Source organism: Callospermophilus lateralis, chromosome 5 (assembly GCF_048772815.1).
Source record: "Callospermophilus lateralis isolate mCalLat2 chromosome 5, mCalLat2.hap1, whole genome shotgun sequence".
In the NCBI taxonomy this organism is placed as follows: domain Eukaryota; kingdom Metazoa; phylum Chordata; class Mammalia; order Rodentia; family Sciuridae; genus Callospermophilus; species Callospermophilus lateralis.
Genome location: NC_135309.1, coordinates 52,264,242 through 52,281,116, shown reverse-complemented (window position 1 = coordinate 52,281,116; position 16,875 = coordinate 52,264,242). Strand labels below are relative to the sequence as shown.

At 37.1% G+C, this 16,875-nt stretch overlaps 1 protein-coding gene across 2 annotated transcripts in view; it reads right to left on the bottom strand.

The window, feature by feature from the left end:
- The window catches only part of Dmxl1 (Dmx like 1), a 175,997-nt gene that overhangs the window by 26,352 nt on the left and 132,770 nt on the right, over nt 1–16,875 (bottom strand). For both annotated transcript variants that reach the window (XM_076856669.1, XM_076856670.1), the window contains 3 exons: nt 14,046–14,132; nt 3,749–3,870; nt 3,243–3,384 (listed from right to left, as the gene is read on the bottom strand). In XM_076856669.1, coding sequence (XP_076712784.1) covers nt 3,243–3,384; nt 3,749–3,870; nt 14,046–14,132 — 351 coding nt within the window. The remainder of the gene's footprint in view (nt 1–3,242; nt 3,385–3,748; nt 3,871–14,045; nt 14,133–16,875) is intronic.

Sequence of the window (16,875 nt, the reverse complement as noted above, 5' to 3'; positions counted from 1 at the left end):
ATCTGTATAGAAGATGAGGAGTTGGTAGGAAAAAAAGAGACTACTAGGTCAGCAGAACTGGTGAGGGATAGAAAAACTAGAAAATATATGAATGCAATCATACTCCCAAACAGCAGAAGTTAGTTATAACAAATATACTCTTTTTTTGTATTAGTATTCATAAGTCAGTAGAATGATAGGATTAAAAAATATTTTGTCAATTCTCCAGATAAAAAGAAAAATGGATTAGTATCACTTTTGTTTAAATCTCATATTTAAATCCTATGCTCTTAAAGATGCCTAAAAGTTCCTGTTCTTTTTTTCATCTTTTTTTTGGGGGGAGGGGGGGTGGGATATAGAGGATTGAACTCAGGGGCACTCAACCACTGAGTGACATCCCCAGCCCTATTTTGTATTTTATTTAGAGACAGGATCTCACTGACTTGCTTAGTGCCTTGCCATTGCTGAGGCTGGCTTTAAACTTGATATCCCCCTGCCTCAGCCTCCCTTGCCGATGGGATTACAGGGGTGTGCCATGTGTGCCAAGGAGCAATTTTTTTTTTTTCCTGAAAACACATATTGAACATTGTAAGACAAAAAAAAAAAAAAAAGAAAGAAAGAAAAGAAAAAAGAATCATTAACTACCAGGGGAAATTCATATAAAAGAGAAGGACCTTATTCTATTGGCCTTGCTTTCTTGAAAAAAGGATGGGTCAATCCCAATATTTATGTTCACAAATCATGACAACCACAACTAGAAAGCTGTCCTAAGATGCAGACAGGAAAAAAATTCAACCCTAACAGAAATTTCAAAGATAATTTCTATTTATAATGATTTGGAGTATAAACAAATTTTTCTATTCACTGACAATATGTCCAACACTATTCTTAGGGATCATCAGTCTATAAGGCAATCAGAATATAAGCTCTAAAAGAACTTACATACCAGAGGGTATAAAAAGACAACTAAACAATGATGAATTGCTGATTTCAACAATTAATAAGTACTTTTATAAAGATGATAAAATTAGATAATAATGGATGATTGGGGATACAGTGATGGGGGACAGATATCTTTACTAGGGAAGTCAGGTAAATCTCTGGGAATATGAATTGAGATCTAAATGGTAAAATAGAGGAAAAGAGCATGTTAAGCAGAAGACAAAGTAGAAGTTCTGACATGGCAGTAAGACTAATGAGTTTGAGAAATAGAAGCCAATGTAAATACGACAAGAAAAACCAAATGAAGGAGACAAGACTGCAGAGGCAGGCAAGGGCTAAAATTTTTAATGTATTAGAGGCCATGTTAATGACTTGTTCTTTTAAAGTTGTATAGGAAAGGGCTGGGGCTATAGCTCAGCGGCAGGGTGAATGCCTAGCACACATGAGGCACTGGATTCATTTGATCCTCAGCAACACATAAAAATAAATAAAATAAAAGTATTATGTCCATCTACAAAAAAAAAAGTTGAATTTTTAAGGAGGGGAGCAATAATCTGATTGATGCTTTAGAAACATTTGTTGCTCTGTATAGAACAGAGTGTAAGAGACCAGCAAGAAAGCTGTTATAGGAATTGTACTGTATTTTCTGAAGCTGGAAAAAAAATAAAAGAGTCTATTATTTTTATGCATATCTTCTGTATATTCTCTTTAAATTTGATTTTAAAATATTATAATTAAATTCCACAAGTTTAAACATATTTGTCAACTGAAAAAAATCCAACTATATTAACCAAGTCATGTCATTTGAATAATTACTAAATTGCTTTTTCAAATTCAATTTAATCCTTAAAACAGTGGCTCCTGAAATCACTAAATTAAGAAGAGTAGAGGGCTTTATATTGAGCTCTACCACAAATTCAACATAGTGACAAATTGAAACACTTGATTTTTTTAAAACTCAAATTTCATTTAAATGAGTAAGGATGAAATGAGTAAGGAGTAAGGATGAATGAGTAAGGATGAATGAGTAAGGAGAAAATAGCTACAAGAAATAATGCAAAGAATTATATGGTTTTATTAGCTATAAAGAACTGCATTAAGTACCAAATATTAAAAAGTATTATTAAAGATGATGGAGCCTTTCCTTGAACAATTACCCAAACTAATTGATAAAACTTTTTTTTTGGTCAGGGAAAATATTTTACAGGACTTATAAAATTTTAAAACAACAACAACAAAAAAAACCCCTGCCACTTAAAAAGTCACTGAAACAACATGTGTTTCTTTGATTCTATGAATCAATTCCTATACCTTAAGTATCAATAAAGAAAAATCTTGAAGGTATAAATATGGATCACCTATTAGGTGATCAGGTTTCAAATAGATTCCCCCTTCACTTCAGAAAAAATCTGTTTCCATTAATATTTATATCACATTTTGCTTAATTTTTTTTTAAAAAAATTGTTTTTGTTTAAAAAAAGATATTTTGTCTCTGTATGAAGAAAAGGACTGGGGCTGTGGTTCAGTGGTAGAGTGTTTGCCTTGTACATGTGAGGCACTGGCTTTGATCCTCAGCACAACATAAAGAAAATAAATAAATAAAATACAGGCATTGTGTCCATCTACAACTAAAAAGGGACCATTTTTACTGTTAAGTGATATTTTCTAGACCAGGGATTGGCAAACCATTTTTTATAAAGTGCTGGACAATAAATGTATCAAGCTTTATGAGCATATAGTTTTTGTTGCAAATACTTAATAATGCCACTGTACCATGAAGGCACCCACAGGAAAAATATAAATAAAGGATCTTGGCTTTTCCTATAAAAATTTATTCATAAATGTACACTAAAATAGAATTTCATGAAATTTTTATGAAACCACAAAATGCATGACTTTTTTTTAGACCCACTGAGAACACAGCCTGTGTTAGACTACTTGTCTAACATGTGTAAGGCCATGGGTTACACCCCCAAATACCTAAAAAAAAAAAAAAAAAAAAAAAAAAAAAAATTAAGCATTGCTCTTAGTGATGTAGCTATTTAAATATAGACTATGGGCACGTTTTAATCTATCCTATGGGCCATACCATGATTAAACCTGCTCTGAACCATTAGGTTTCAAAAAGTTATTAATTAAAATATACTTCTTTGGTTTTAAAACAAAGCATACTTTTAAAATAATTTTATGTATTTTATGTATGCTTATTCTTAAAATTTATTTTAAAATAAACTTTTAAAAAAACTTTCAATTATCCTTTTTTATCCATTAACCAAAATGGCAGAGCTATCAAAAACCTAAATATCTTTAACTTTACATACCACAGATGCTCCTCTGCCAGTCTGTGTACTACCAAGCCACGGCATGTTGATTGGAGTGCCAGGATTACTATGTGTATATGGTGTTGTGCCTTGAACAGCTGTTAAATCATCATGAGCATGTATAACCAAGAAATCTTCTGATCTATAAAGGAATGTCAACCAGAATGAAAACAACCTATCGCTCCTTCTTTTTTTTTTTTTTTTCATCTGAGAGCTCTAACATTGACCATTTCCCTTTAAAATAAATTTTCTTCAACTCTTACTCCTAACTCATAATGACTTTCATACTCAATTTCCATTCCCTTCACTTACTCTCTCTCTCTCTCCTAACTCTTACTTTCCTTTTTGAAGCTACTGCCACCCATTATTTACTTTTTACCACATTGGGTTCTACTCTGCTTATACTTTAGTAACATTTCTTTAAAAAAAAACTTTTAAAGGTTATAGTTCAGCACATATAGTCCCAAATATAACATTTTTGAATAAAAACAAAAATATAAGCGTACCCTTTGGTTTCCAATTCTACATCATCATCTACCCAAGTATAGATCTGTGTAGCCAGAATTCCAGAAACATCCAGTTCTTGAACATCATGGCTGGAAGCAATTGCTATGCAATTTCTATTTGCCTGAAAAATAAATCATACAGTAATTTTTAAATAAGAAAGCACAATAGATACACTGGCTACTTCTGAAAATAATCCCTAAAAATAATATTTTAAACTAACTTAAGCAATTAAACTTTTAGTGAAATAATCATAAGTTTGAACTTCGATATATGTTTATGTTCTAGAATTCCAGTACATCCAACAGAAAGCCAACTATGAATGGTAGTACATGTATCAGCATATTTGCTCTCCCAGTACTCACTCTCTCTAGTCTGCTAGTATGCTACAATCTCCCCAAAAGTTTGCACAACTCAAAACTGTGAAGGGACCAGGTGTAGTGGCACACACCTGTAGTCCCAGCTACTCAGGAGACTGATGTGGGAGGATTTCTTGAGCCCAGGAGTTTGAGGCCAACCTGGACAACACAATGAGATCCCATCTCAAAAACCAAAAACCAAAAAAATTCCCAAAGCAATAAACAACAACAACAAACCCCCAAATGTGGAGGAAGATACTAAAGAAGATAAAATCTCTGAAAACTAGAGAAAGTAGGGAGATAAGAAACTCTAAAGACATATGGTTAATTAGTTAAATAAAATAATATCACTCTCTCCTAAAACCTTTCAGTTTCAGGCAAGAAAAACAGAAGTAGAAAAGATTCACAGAGAAAAAGTACATGGGCAAGAAAAGAGAGGAAGAAGTATGCCAGAAGAAATCACAATTGACAAGTTGGTCAGATTAAATTATGTAAAATTTTAAAGATCTATGAATTAAAAATGCACATTTCAGGAATGTAGCTCTGTAGTAGAGCAGTTGCCTAGCATGAGCTAAGCTCTAGGTTTGATCAAAAGCACTGCAAAAAAAAAAAAAAGTAATAAACACATCTCAAACAGAAAACAGAAAGATACCGACGGCAAAGAGAAAATACGATTACTATATTATTATGTGAAATGCTAATGCATTAATAAGTAAAGAAAAGGATAACTAGACTATTGAAGATGACTGTCCATGGATCTCTCCAATTTTGAATGTCTTGTGAATCACTGACTGTCCTTTTTTTCCTGTAGGATCATTCCCAGGATGTTTATACAGTGATAGTTTTCTCCTTCCAGAGCAAATGTCAGGTATGCTTACTGTCCATTAGAAAAGACCTGGGTTCACTAAAGTGAGTGATCCTCTCCTATAACATGACCTATTGCATGTGCAAGTACTGTTTCTATATAGTTCCCTTTTGTTGTTTCTCAGTGAGAATCATAGCTCAGAGAACCAGTGTGAAAATGATGATATTCTCGCTACTGCTCTTGCTGTCAGAAATAAATTCTTTTGTCTGTGATTCAGGATTCCCGTATCTTCAAACAGCATCCATTAAACTGTGAAAGTTAACTTGTTAGCTTGAATATAAGGTCAGATCTCATAAACTTCACAATTCTTGATATAGTTCCCAACTAAACAAATAGGGAAAAGTTCAATCTCAATGATATTAACAACAACAACAAAAAAGAAATATAAAGCAAAAAATATTATTTCTCAATTATAACTTAGCAAGGATATAAAAATATCAAATCTGGAGAAATAATTAAACAAGCATACACTTATAAGTGAATGGCACACTTTAAATGTATCAATGATTACTCATTACTAGTTACTTATATACAGACCCCCAAAAGAAAAAAGCTTGTTAGTTGTATTGGATAGACTATTTTAAATAAAATTTTCTTCAGAAGGCGGCAGATGAGTAGGGTACAGACAAAAATTTTATATTTGACATATGTATACCATGTTATAAACACACTACAATATAAGAACTGCTTGACAAAGGACCTAATTCCAAATTTGCCTGCTTCAAGCAGAGTTAGTCATTGTTCAAGTTTCTGAGAAAAATGAGACGAAAGATACAGGGAAATAAGAGGACAGAATGACAAAGGAACTGTGTAGGAGAAATCAAAGAGAAGACAGGCTTAGCATAAAAAGATGAAGAAATAACTGGTGTAAGAATTTCTGAATGAATAATTCCACAGAATACATATCTAAATTACATAAAATTATTGCAAATTAGGAACATATGAACACACATGCATGCACTTGTACACACACATATGCCTTCTTTATCCTTTAGGAATACAAGAAAAAAGATAACATTTATCTTTAAATTAATGGAAAGAAAACAAAACAAAAGAAGTGACTAGAAACTGTTCAATAAGGCAATGAAGGGAGATAAAAGGGGGAAATTACTAAGACAAATTTCAACACTGGACGATTATATCTAAGGCTACCTTTACTATTGGAACTTAGAGACATCTCTAAGGAGGATGGTAAGTATAAGTCTAAGGAAAACAAAGAAAACATACTAGTTGGGAAACTACTGGTAGTGGGAGAATTTATAAGCCACATATAGGCTTAAATTTAATCAAATAGTAAGAATTATATTTAACATACTCATAAGAAATATAGAAAATATTTTCTTTGTCTTAGGTGCTATTATCTCACATAAATTCTAAAGTTATTGTATATATAAATAATTTATATGCTTTTCTCTATAGCAATAAAAAAATCTTATCAGTTACATTTCCCAAATTATATGTTAATAAAATCACATTACCAAATAATATAATCAATTTATAAAATAAAGAAAACTGATTCAGGTTATAATTTAAGAAGTGTTAAGTAGTTTTGGAAAAGAGAAATAGAGACATTAAATAAACTTACTGGCTGCAGCCGCCCGGCTTTACAAGCGCCGCCGGCAGCCCTACTCGGCGAGAAGGGTCCCTGGCCAGCCGACAGACAGCTCCCGCCATCCCGGCTACCCTGGCGGCCCCGCTCTTGCCCTGCAAACAGCCACCCCGCCTGCCTGGTTCTTAGCCACGCGGCTGCAGCCACCCAGCTTTACAAGCGGCCACCGGCGGCCCTGCTTGGCGAGAAGGGTCCCCGCCCGGCCGACAGACAGCTCCCGCCATTCCCCTCTGGCTCTGCAAACAGCCACCCCGCCCGCCTGGTTCTTAGCCACGAGGCTGCAGCCGCCCCGGCTTTACAAGCGCCGCCGGCGGCCCTACTCGGCGAGAAGGGTCCCTGCCCGGCCGACAGACAGCTCCCGCCATTCCCCTCTGGCTCTGCTAAGATAACAATGCAAAGATACAGCGCTACGGATTCTGCAGGCTCCCGCCAGCTGTGCAAATACTGTACTCAGAGCTGAATTCTGGGCTTGAGACGGGGAAGGAAGCCATCCAATTCGGTTCTCCACATAGGTCAGACCACAGAGGAAGCCAGCGGCCACTATCTTGGAGAGCTGACGTCATCATCTCTGTTTTTTTTTTTTGACTGATCACAGCTCTTTCAGCTATAGATCAGCGGGGAAAACTTAAGGGCCCCTCCCAGCTCTCCTGTGAGCGCAATAGCCAGACCGAGGGCGGCACGGGAGCCGGCGGCAGCCGCGGCTGCGGTGAGGGAGCCGGCGGCGGCTGCGGCGAGGGAGCCGGCGGCAGCCGCGGCTGCGGCGAGGGAGCCGGCTGCAGCCGGGGCAGCGGCACGGGAGCCGGCCGGAACCGGCGGGAGCCGCAGCAGCGGCGCTGGCACAGGAGCCAGCAGGAACCGCGCAGCGCGGGACTCCCAGCTACCGCTCCCACCAGTGCTGACAACTGAGGTCTCTTGCACCGACTCGCCTTGGCGTGGGACTCACGGCTATCGCTCCCACCAGTGCTGACAACTGAGGTCTCTTGCATCAGATACGGGGGCGTGGCTACCAGAAGGTAAGCAAATTTGCTGGGGGTTCTCAGCCCCAAGCTCTACAAACTTAGGGCCTGAGGGAGGCAAACAAGGAGAGTGTGCCCAGGCACTAATGAAACAGCTGCTCCACGCGTGTGCAAGGTAGGCGGAACTGTGACCACCGACAAAACAGGCCCAGTGGACTGCCAGACACATCGCTCAGATTGGGGGAGGGGCAGAGCCGCCGGGCGCCTGCAAGTTACGCAAACCTGCAAATCACCAGCAGATCAGGCCCAGCAACCGCGGAGCGGCAGAGCCACCCCCGGGCCTGCAAGGTAGGCGCACTTGCCACATACCAGCAGGTCAGGCCCAACAAACTGCGGAGGGGCACAGCTGCCCCACGATCCTGCTAGGTAGGCAGTACCCTGACCACCAACAGAACAGGCTCAGAGGACGGCCAGACACATCGCCCGCCCCGGTTGGGGGAGGGGCAGAGCCGCCAGGCGCCTGCAAGGTAGGCAAACCTGCGTCTCACCAGCATATCAGGCTCAGCAACCCGCGGAGCAGCAGAGCCACCCCCGGGCCTGCAAGGTAGGCGCACTTGCCACCCACCGGCAGGTTAGGCCCAGCAACTCTCGGAGGGACACAGCTGCTCCACGCACGTGCAAGGTAGGCGGAACCGTGACCACTGACAAAACAGGCCCAGTGGCCCGCCAGATACATCGCCCCGGTTGGGGGAGGGGCAGAGCCGCCACCAGCGCCTTTTAGGTAGACAGACCTGCAACCGAAAGACAGAACAGGCCTAGTGGCCAGCGGAGGGACAAAGCCGCTACTCACGCCTGCAAGATAGGCGGACCTGTGACCACCGAAAGAACAGGCCCATCGAAAGTACAGGCACAGCGGCCTCCCGGCGTGGTAGACACATTGCCTCAATTGGAGGAGGGGCAGAACCACCGCCAAAGCCTGCGAGGGAGACTTTGCAGCTATACAAGAGCAATATAAATATATAGGGGGAAAAATCAATAACACAACAGTTTCACCAAGCAGAAAGAAACGCGATCAATATGAAAAGACAAGGAAAGAAAGGACCACAAGCAATGCAGGTCAACTCAACTTTAGAAGAGGTAATATCTGCAGCAGATGGAATGTCAGATAAAGAATTCAGGATATACATGCTTCAGATGATCTGGAGTCTCAAGGAAGACATTAGACAGCAAAATCAGACAATGAAAGACCACTTCGACCACTTTGACAATAAATTACATAAACAAATCCAAGAAGCAAAAGATCAATTATACAGGGAGATAGAGGTTATAAAAAACAAACAAACAGAAATCCTGGAAATGCAGGAAACAATAAACCAACTTAAAAACTCAATTGAGAATACTACCAGCAGAGTAGAACACTTAGAAGATAGAACATCAGACAATGAAGACAAAGTATTTCAACTGGAGAAGAACATAGACAGCTCAGCAAAGCTGTTAAGAAACCATGAGCAGAACATTCAAGAAATATGGGATAACATAAAGAGACCAAACTTAAGAGTCATTGGGATACAGGAAGGTACTGAGGTCCAAACCAAAGGAATGAGCAATCTATTCAACGAAATAATACGAGAAAACTTCCCAGACTTGAAGAATGAGACAGAATCCCAAATCCTAGAAGCCTACAGGACGCCGAATGTGCAAAATCATAAGAGATCCACACCTAGACACATTATAATGAAGATGCCCAACATACAGAATAAGGAGAGAATTTTAAAAGCTACAAGAGAAAGGAAGCAGATTACATTTAGGGGTAAACCAATCAGGATAACAGCTGATCTTTCAACACAGACTCTCAAAGCTAGAAGATCCTGGAATAACATATTTCAAACACTGAAAGAAAATGGGTTCCAACCAAGAATCGTGTATCCCACGAAATTAAGCTTCAGGATGGAAGATGAAATTAAAACCTTCCATGATAAACAAAAGTTAAAAGAATTTGCAGCTAGAAAACCATCTCTTCAAAACATCCTCGGCAAAATATTACAGGAAGAGGAAATGGAAAATATCAATGAAAACCAACAGCGGGAGGTAGTACAGTAAAGGGGGGGGAATAATCAAAGAGGAAAACAAACCATATTTAGTAACATAAATAAACAAATATGGCTGGAAGAACAACCCATATCTCAATAATAACCCTAAATGTTAATGGCTTAAACTCACCAATTAAGAGACACAGGCTAGTAGAATGGATCACAAAACAAGACCCAACAATATGCTGCCTTCAGGAGACGCATTTGATAGGAAAAGACATACATAGACTGAAGGTGAAAGGTTGGGAAAAATCATATCACTCATATGGACTTCGGAAACAAGCAGGAGTGTCCATAATCATATCAAATAAAATAGATTTCAAGCCAAAGCTAATCAAAAGGGATGAAGAGGGACACTACATACTTCTCAAGGGAACCATACACCAACAAGACATAACAATTATAAATATATATGCCCCAAACAATGGTGCAGCTATGTTCATCAAACAAACTCTTCTCAAGTTCAAGAGTCTAATAGACCACCATACAATAATCATGGGTGACTTCAACACACCTCTCTCACCACTGGACAGATCTTCCAAACAAAAGTTGAATAAGGAAACTATAGAGCTCAATAACACAATTAATAACCTAGACTTAATTGACATATATAGAATATACCACCCAACATCAAGCAGTTACACTTTTTTCTCAGCAGCACATGGATCCTTCTCAAAAATAGATCATATATTATGTCACAGGGCAACTCTTAGACAATACAAAGGAGTAGAGATAATACCATGTATCTTATCTGACCATAATGGAATGAAATTGAAAATTAACGATAAAAGAAGTAAGGAAAAATCATGCATCACTTGGAGAATGAACAATAGGTTACTGAATGATCAATGGGTTATAGAAGACATCAAGGAGGAAATTAAAAAATTCTTAGAGATAAATGAAAACACAGACACAACATATCGGAATCTATGGGACACATTGAAAGCAGTTCTAAGAGGAAAATTTATTGCTTGGAGTTCATTCCTTAGAAAAAGAAAAAACCAACAAATAAATGATCTAATACTTCAACTCAAAATCCTAGAAAAAGAAGAGCAAAACAACAGCAAAAGAAGTAGAAGACAAGAAATAATTAAAATCAGAGCTGAAATTAATGAAATCGAAACGAAAGAAACAATTGAAAAAATTGACAAAACTAAAAGTTGGTTCTTTGAAAAAATAAATAAAATCGACAGACCCTTAGCCACGCTAACGAAGAGAAGAAGAGAGAGAACTCAAATTACCAGCATACGGGATGAAAAAGGCAATATCACAACAGACACTTCAGAAATACAGAAGATTATCAGAAACTATTTTGAATCCTTATACTCCAATAAAATAGAAGATAGTGAAGGCATCGATAAATTTCTTAAGTCATATGATTTGCCCAGATTGAGTCAGGAGGATATTGACAACCTAAACAGACCAATATCAATTGAGGAAATAGAAGATACCATCAAAAGATTACCAACTAAGAAAAGCCCAGGACCGGATGGGTATACAGCAGAGTTTTACAAAACCTTTAAAGAGGAACTAATACCAATACTTTTCAAGCTATTTCAGGAAATAGAAAAAGAGGGAGAACTTCCAAATTCATTCTATGAGGCCAACATCACCCTGATTCCTAAACCAGACAAAGACACTTCAAAGAAAGAAAACTACAGACCAATATCTCTAATGAACCTAGATGCAAAAATCCTCAATAAACTTCTGGCGAACCGGATACAAAAACATATCAAAAAAATTGTGCACCATGATCAGGTAGGATTTATCCCTGGGATGCAAGGCTGGTTCAATATACGGAAATCAATAAATGTTATTCACCACATCAATAGGCTTAAAAATAAGAACCATATGATCATCTCGATAGATGCGGAAAAAGCATTCGACAAAGTACAGCATCCCTTTATGTTCAAAACTCTAGAAAAAATAGGGATAACAGGATCATACCTCAATATTGTAAAAGCAATCTATGCCAAGCCTCAGGCTAGCATCATTCTGAATGGAGAAAAACTGAAGGCATTCCCTCTAAAATCTGGAACAAGACAGGGATGCCCTCTCTCACCACTTCTGTTCAACATAGTTCTCGAATCACTGGCCAGAGCAATTAGACAGACGAAAGAAATTAAAGGCATAAAAATAGGAAAAGAAGAACTCAAATTATCACTATTTGCAGATGACATGATTCTATACCTAGCAGACCCAAAAGGGTCTACAAAGAAACTATTAGAGCTAATAAATGAATTCAGCAAAGTGGCAGGCTATAAAATCAACACGCATAAATCAAAGGCATTCCTGTATATCAGCGACAAATCCTCTGAAATGGAAATGAGGACAACCACCCCATTCACAATATCCTCAAAAAAAATAAAATACTTGGGAATCAACCTAACAAAAGAGGTGAAAGACTTATACAATGAAAACTACAGAACCCTAAAGAGAGAAATAGAAGAAGATCTTAGAAGATGGAAAAATATACCCTATTCATGGATAGGTAGAAGTAACATCATCAAAATGGCGATATTACCAAAAGTTCTCTATAGGTTTAATGCAATGCCAATCAAAATCCCAACGGCATTTCTTGTAGAAACAGAGAAAGCAATCATGAAATTCATATGGAAAAATAAAAGACCCAGAATAGCAAAAACAATGCTAAGCAGGAAGTGTGAATCAGGCGGTATAGCTATACCAGACTTCAAACTATACTACAGAGCAATAGTAACAAAAACAGCATGGTACTGGTACCAAAACAGGCGGGTGGACCAATGGTACAGAATAGAGGACACAGAAACCAATCCACAAAACTACAACTATCTTATATTCGATAAAGGGGCTAAAAGCATGCAATGGAAGAAGGATAGCATCTTCAACAAATGGTGTTGGGAAAACTGGAAATCCATTTGCAACAAAATGAAACTGAATCCCTTTCTCTCGCCATGCACAAAAGTTAACTCAAAGTGGATCAAGGAACTTGATATCAAATCAGAGACATGGCGTCTGATAGAAGAAAAAGTTGGCTATGATCTACATACTGTGGGGTCGGGCTCCAAATTCCTCAATAGGACACCCATAGCACAACAGTTAATAACTAGAATCAACAAATGGGACTTACTCAAACTAAAAAGTTTTTTCTCAGCAAAAGAAACAATAAGAGAGGTAAATAGGGAGCCTACGTCCTGGGAACAAATCTTTACTCCTCACACTTCAGACAGAGCCCTAATATCCAGAATATACAAAGAACTAAAAAAATTAGACAATGAGATAATGAATAACCCAATCAACAAATGGGCCAAGGACCTGAACAGAAATTTCTCAGAGGAGGACATACAATCAATCAACAAGTATATGAAAAAATGCTCACCATCTCTAGCAGTCAGAGAAATGCAAATCAAAACCACCCTAAGATACCATCTCACTCCAGTAAGATTGGCAGCCATTAGGAAGTCAAACAGCAACAAGTGCTGGCGAGGATGTGGGGAAAAGGGTACTCTTGTACATTGCTGGTGGGACTGCAAATTGGTGCGGCCAATTTGGAAAGCAGTATGGAGATTTCTTGGAAAGCTCGGAATGGAACCACCATTTGATCCAGCTATTCCCCTACTCGGTCTATTCCCTAAAGACCTAAAAAGAGCACACTATAGGGACACTGCTACATCCATGTTCATAGCAGCACAATTCACAATAGCAAGACTGTGGAACCAACCTAGATGCCCTTCAATAGACGAATGGATAAAAAAAATGTGGCATTTATACACAATGGAGTATTACTCTGCATTAAGAAATGACAAAATCATAGAATTTGGAGGGAAATGGATGGCATTAGAGCAGATTATGCTAAGTGAAGCTAGCCAATCCCTTAAAAACAAATGCCAAATGTCTTCTTTGATATAAGGAGAGTAGCTAAGAACAGAGTAGGGACAAAGAGCATGAGAAGAAGATTAACATTAAACAGGGATGAGAGGTGGGAGGGAAAGGGAGAGAGAAGGGAAATTGCATGTAAATGGAAGGAGACCCTCAGGGGTATACAAAATTACATACAAGAGGAAATGAGGGGAAAGGAGGAAAAATATAAGGGGGAGAAATGAATTACAGTAGAGGGGGTAGAGAGAGAAGAGGGGAGGGGAGCGGGGAGGGGGGATAGTAGAGGATAGGAAAGGCAGCAGAATACAACAGACACCAGAATGGCAATATGTAAATCAATGGTTGTGCAACTGATGTGATTCTGCAATCTGTATGTGGGGTAAAAATGGGAGCGCATATCCCACTTGAATCAAAGTGTGAAATATGATATATCAAGAACTATGTAATGTTTTGAATAACCTACAATAAAAATTAATTAAAAAAATAAAATAAAATAAACTTACTGATTCTTCAACTATGAACATGTAATGATTAAAGAAAAGAAAAAAATCTATAGACTTACTTTATTAACAGCAAATGCAGTAATGATATCAGATTCCTTATGAATAATTCTTGCTTTACCTCCAGGATATCCCAAATCTGCTTCTATCTACAAGGAAGAAAATAAAATATGACTTTAAGAATAGGCCAAATAGTATGCTAGTCTAGCATCTGATACTTGCATAAATTATTTTAAGAAAGTTTTTTTTTAGATATTTCAATTTCAAAGGTGCTATTGTATATAATTCCTAAGACAAAATTGATTGGATAAGGGGAATTTAATTTTTTTCAAACTTGTTTTTTTCACATTTTTATAAAAAGATAGTTGATACAACTCAGAACTTCATTAATTGATTATACTCCCATGCTACAACGAATTAACTTTAGAGAACCAAAACATTTTAATTAAAATTTATTTACCAAATTTCTCAGTACTATAATTCTTATAGTATTTTATTTTTTTGGTGGTTTTAGGGATTGAACCCAGGGCCTTGTGCATGCAAGGCAAGAACTCTACCAACTAAGCTATACCCCCAGCCATTTAATAGTATTTTACATATTTTTATGTTAAATGGTCAGATGGTGAATATTTTAGGTTGTGTGGACCACAAATGGTTACTGTTGCACATTCCTTTTCCCCCCACCCCAAACAATGCTTTAAAAATGTAAAGACCATTCTTTGCTCATGGGTTATACAAAACCAGGTGGGGTTTGACCAGGTATGTATAGTTTACTGACTTCTGGTCTAAATAATTTTCTATTTATAGAGGAAAAATCTGAAACCCCGAAGACATGGTAACTCCTCTAAGTCAGTAGAAGTTTAATAAACCATAATTCAATGTAGTTTACACAAGGGGAAAATATCTTACATTCCTTTACCCTAAAGAAAGTGTATACAACATCTTTACATTCAGAAGAAATTGTATAAAATCAATTTATTAAAATAAATAAAAGTTTGAATGTGGAAACAATTATTAAGAGTTTGATGAAACATTGCTTAATGTAGGGTATTACTTCATTTTAATTTTCCTAACCTTCAATCTTTTTAAATGAATTACAAAATGCTTCACCACTTACTATAAAATGCAGAAAATATTAATTTGTAATTAGCACATAACAAATTTATTTCCTGAAAAATTTAGATAAAAATATCACTAATGCCTACCTGCTGACAACAGAATTCATAAGAGTTCAAAATATTTTTTTAAATGACATCAGACTGTTCATTTTCAGAGCTGAGAGAGATTTATATAATAACCAAATCAAAATAACCACTATGAAGAGAAAACCATAGTCATTAGATGTTAATGTCAAATATATTCTAATCTAAAATATGATTTGCTTACAAACAAAAATATTTCAGTAATGTTTGCTGAACATTCGGGTTGAGAATCAACTTGTCTTCTAGGAATGTCTTACCTCTGGCCCAGCAAGAATGGACAAATCAAATTCTGTGATTTCATGATAAAAATCCCAATTTACCTATCTATCTGCCTGATATCTAAAATACTCTTAAGTGTCTATTATTAGGTTTTGAAGAAACTGGAGGCAGAGAGATATTTCCACAGCACAGAGGGATCTACTATTTGCTGGCAATTATTGGATTGAGGGGAATATATCAGTTTCATCTGGGGAGCTTTTTCCACCAAGTGCAGAAGGAAAGCTCAAGCAGATGTAAATGTCAAAAAGCTTTCTAAATGTGGGAATACATTCTTGTTTTCTATTATCTAAAAATAATATTTCTCAATAACATGGTGTCAAGCTGAGCTGCATGAGAATGAAATGAGGTGACTTTTTAAAATACAAAGATTCTAAACTCTATGTCAGATGCATATTTAGAATCCTATAATCATAGGGCAAAGCAATGGTGCCTAACATCTCAAGTGTTTTAGGCAAACTAAATTTGAGAATGACTAAACATGTAGAAGACTAGAGAAAGAAGCTCATGCAGGAATTTAAAAGCTATAATAAAGAGGAAAGATATTAGGGCTGAGAAAGCCACTGGAAGAGTTCGAAATTTCTGATTGGTGTGAGCTAAAACATAAAGGGTATAAGAATGGCTGCCAAAAAGTCAATGAAGAAGCTACTACAGTGGCTTAAGTTACTGAGAGGTAATGGTGGATTGAATTAGGAGAGTAGGAATGGTGGCTTATCCCAATAGATAAGAAATAGATAACCTGAATTGCCCTAATCTGTTAGAGAATTTGAATTTGTAATTAAAAAATTCAAAGATTCTACCAAACACTTAAGAAATAATACTACTGTATCTATATAAATTCTTCCAAATATTAAGAATCCTTGCCAACCTACTGTAAGAAAGGCTAACATAAATCTAATACCAACATAAAGCAAAAAATGTATAAGAAAGGGCTGGGGTTGTGGCTCAGTGGTAGAGCACTTGTCTAGCATGTGTGAGCACTGGTTTCAATTCTTAGCATCACATATAAATAAATAAATAAAAGTCCACTGACAACTAAAAAAAAATGTATAACAAAACTACAAACCGATATCCTTCATGAATATAGATGCAAAAATTCTTAAAATTTGAACAAATAAAAACTGACAATATTGAAATGGGATAATACATCATGGCCAAGTAGGCTGAAGTGGGGCCATGAATGCAAGACTAGTTTAACATTTAAAAAAAATCCATAAATTTATTTAGCCATACCAACAGACTAACAAAAGAAAAGCCATGTGATCATCTCAATAGTAGCAAAACAACAACAAAATCCCAAAAAAACAAACCATTCAACAAAATCCAACATCCATTCCTGATTAAATGGGGAAAAAAGACCAGTAGGCTGATTCAGAATTTGAAAAGATGACTGGGCTGCCTGGAAAAATCATCA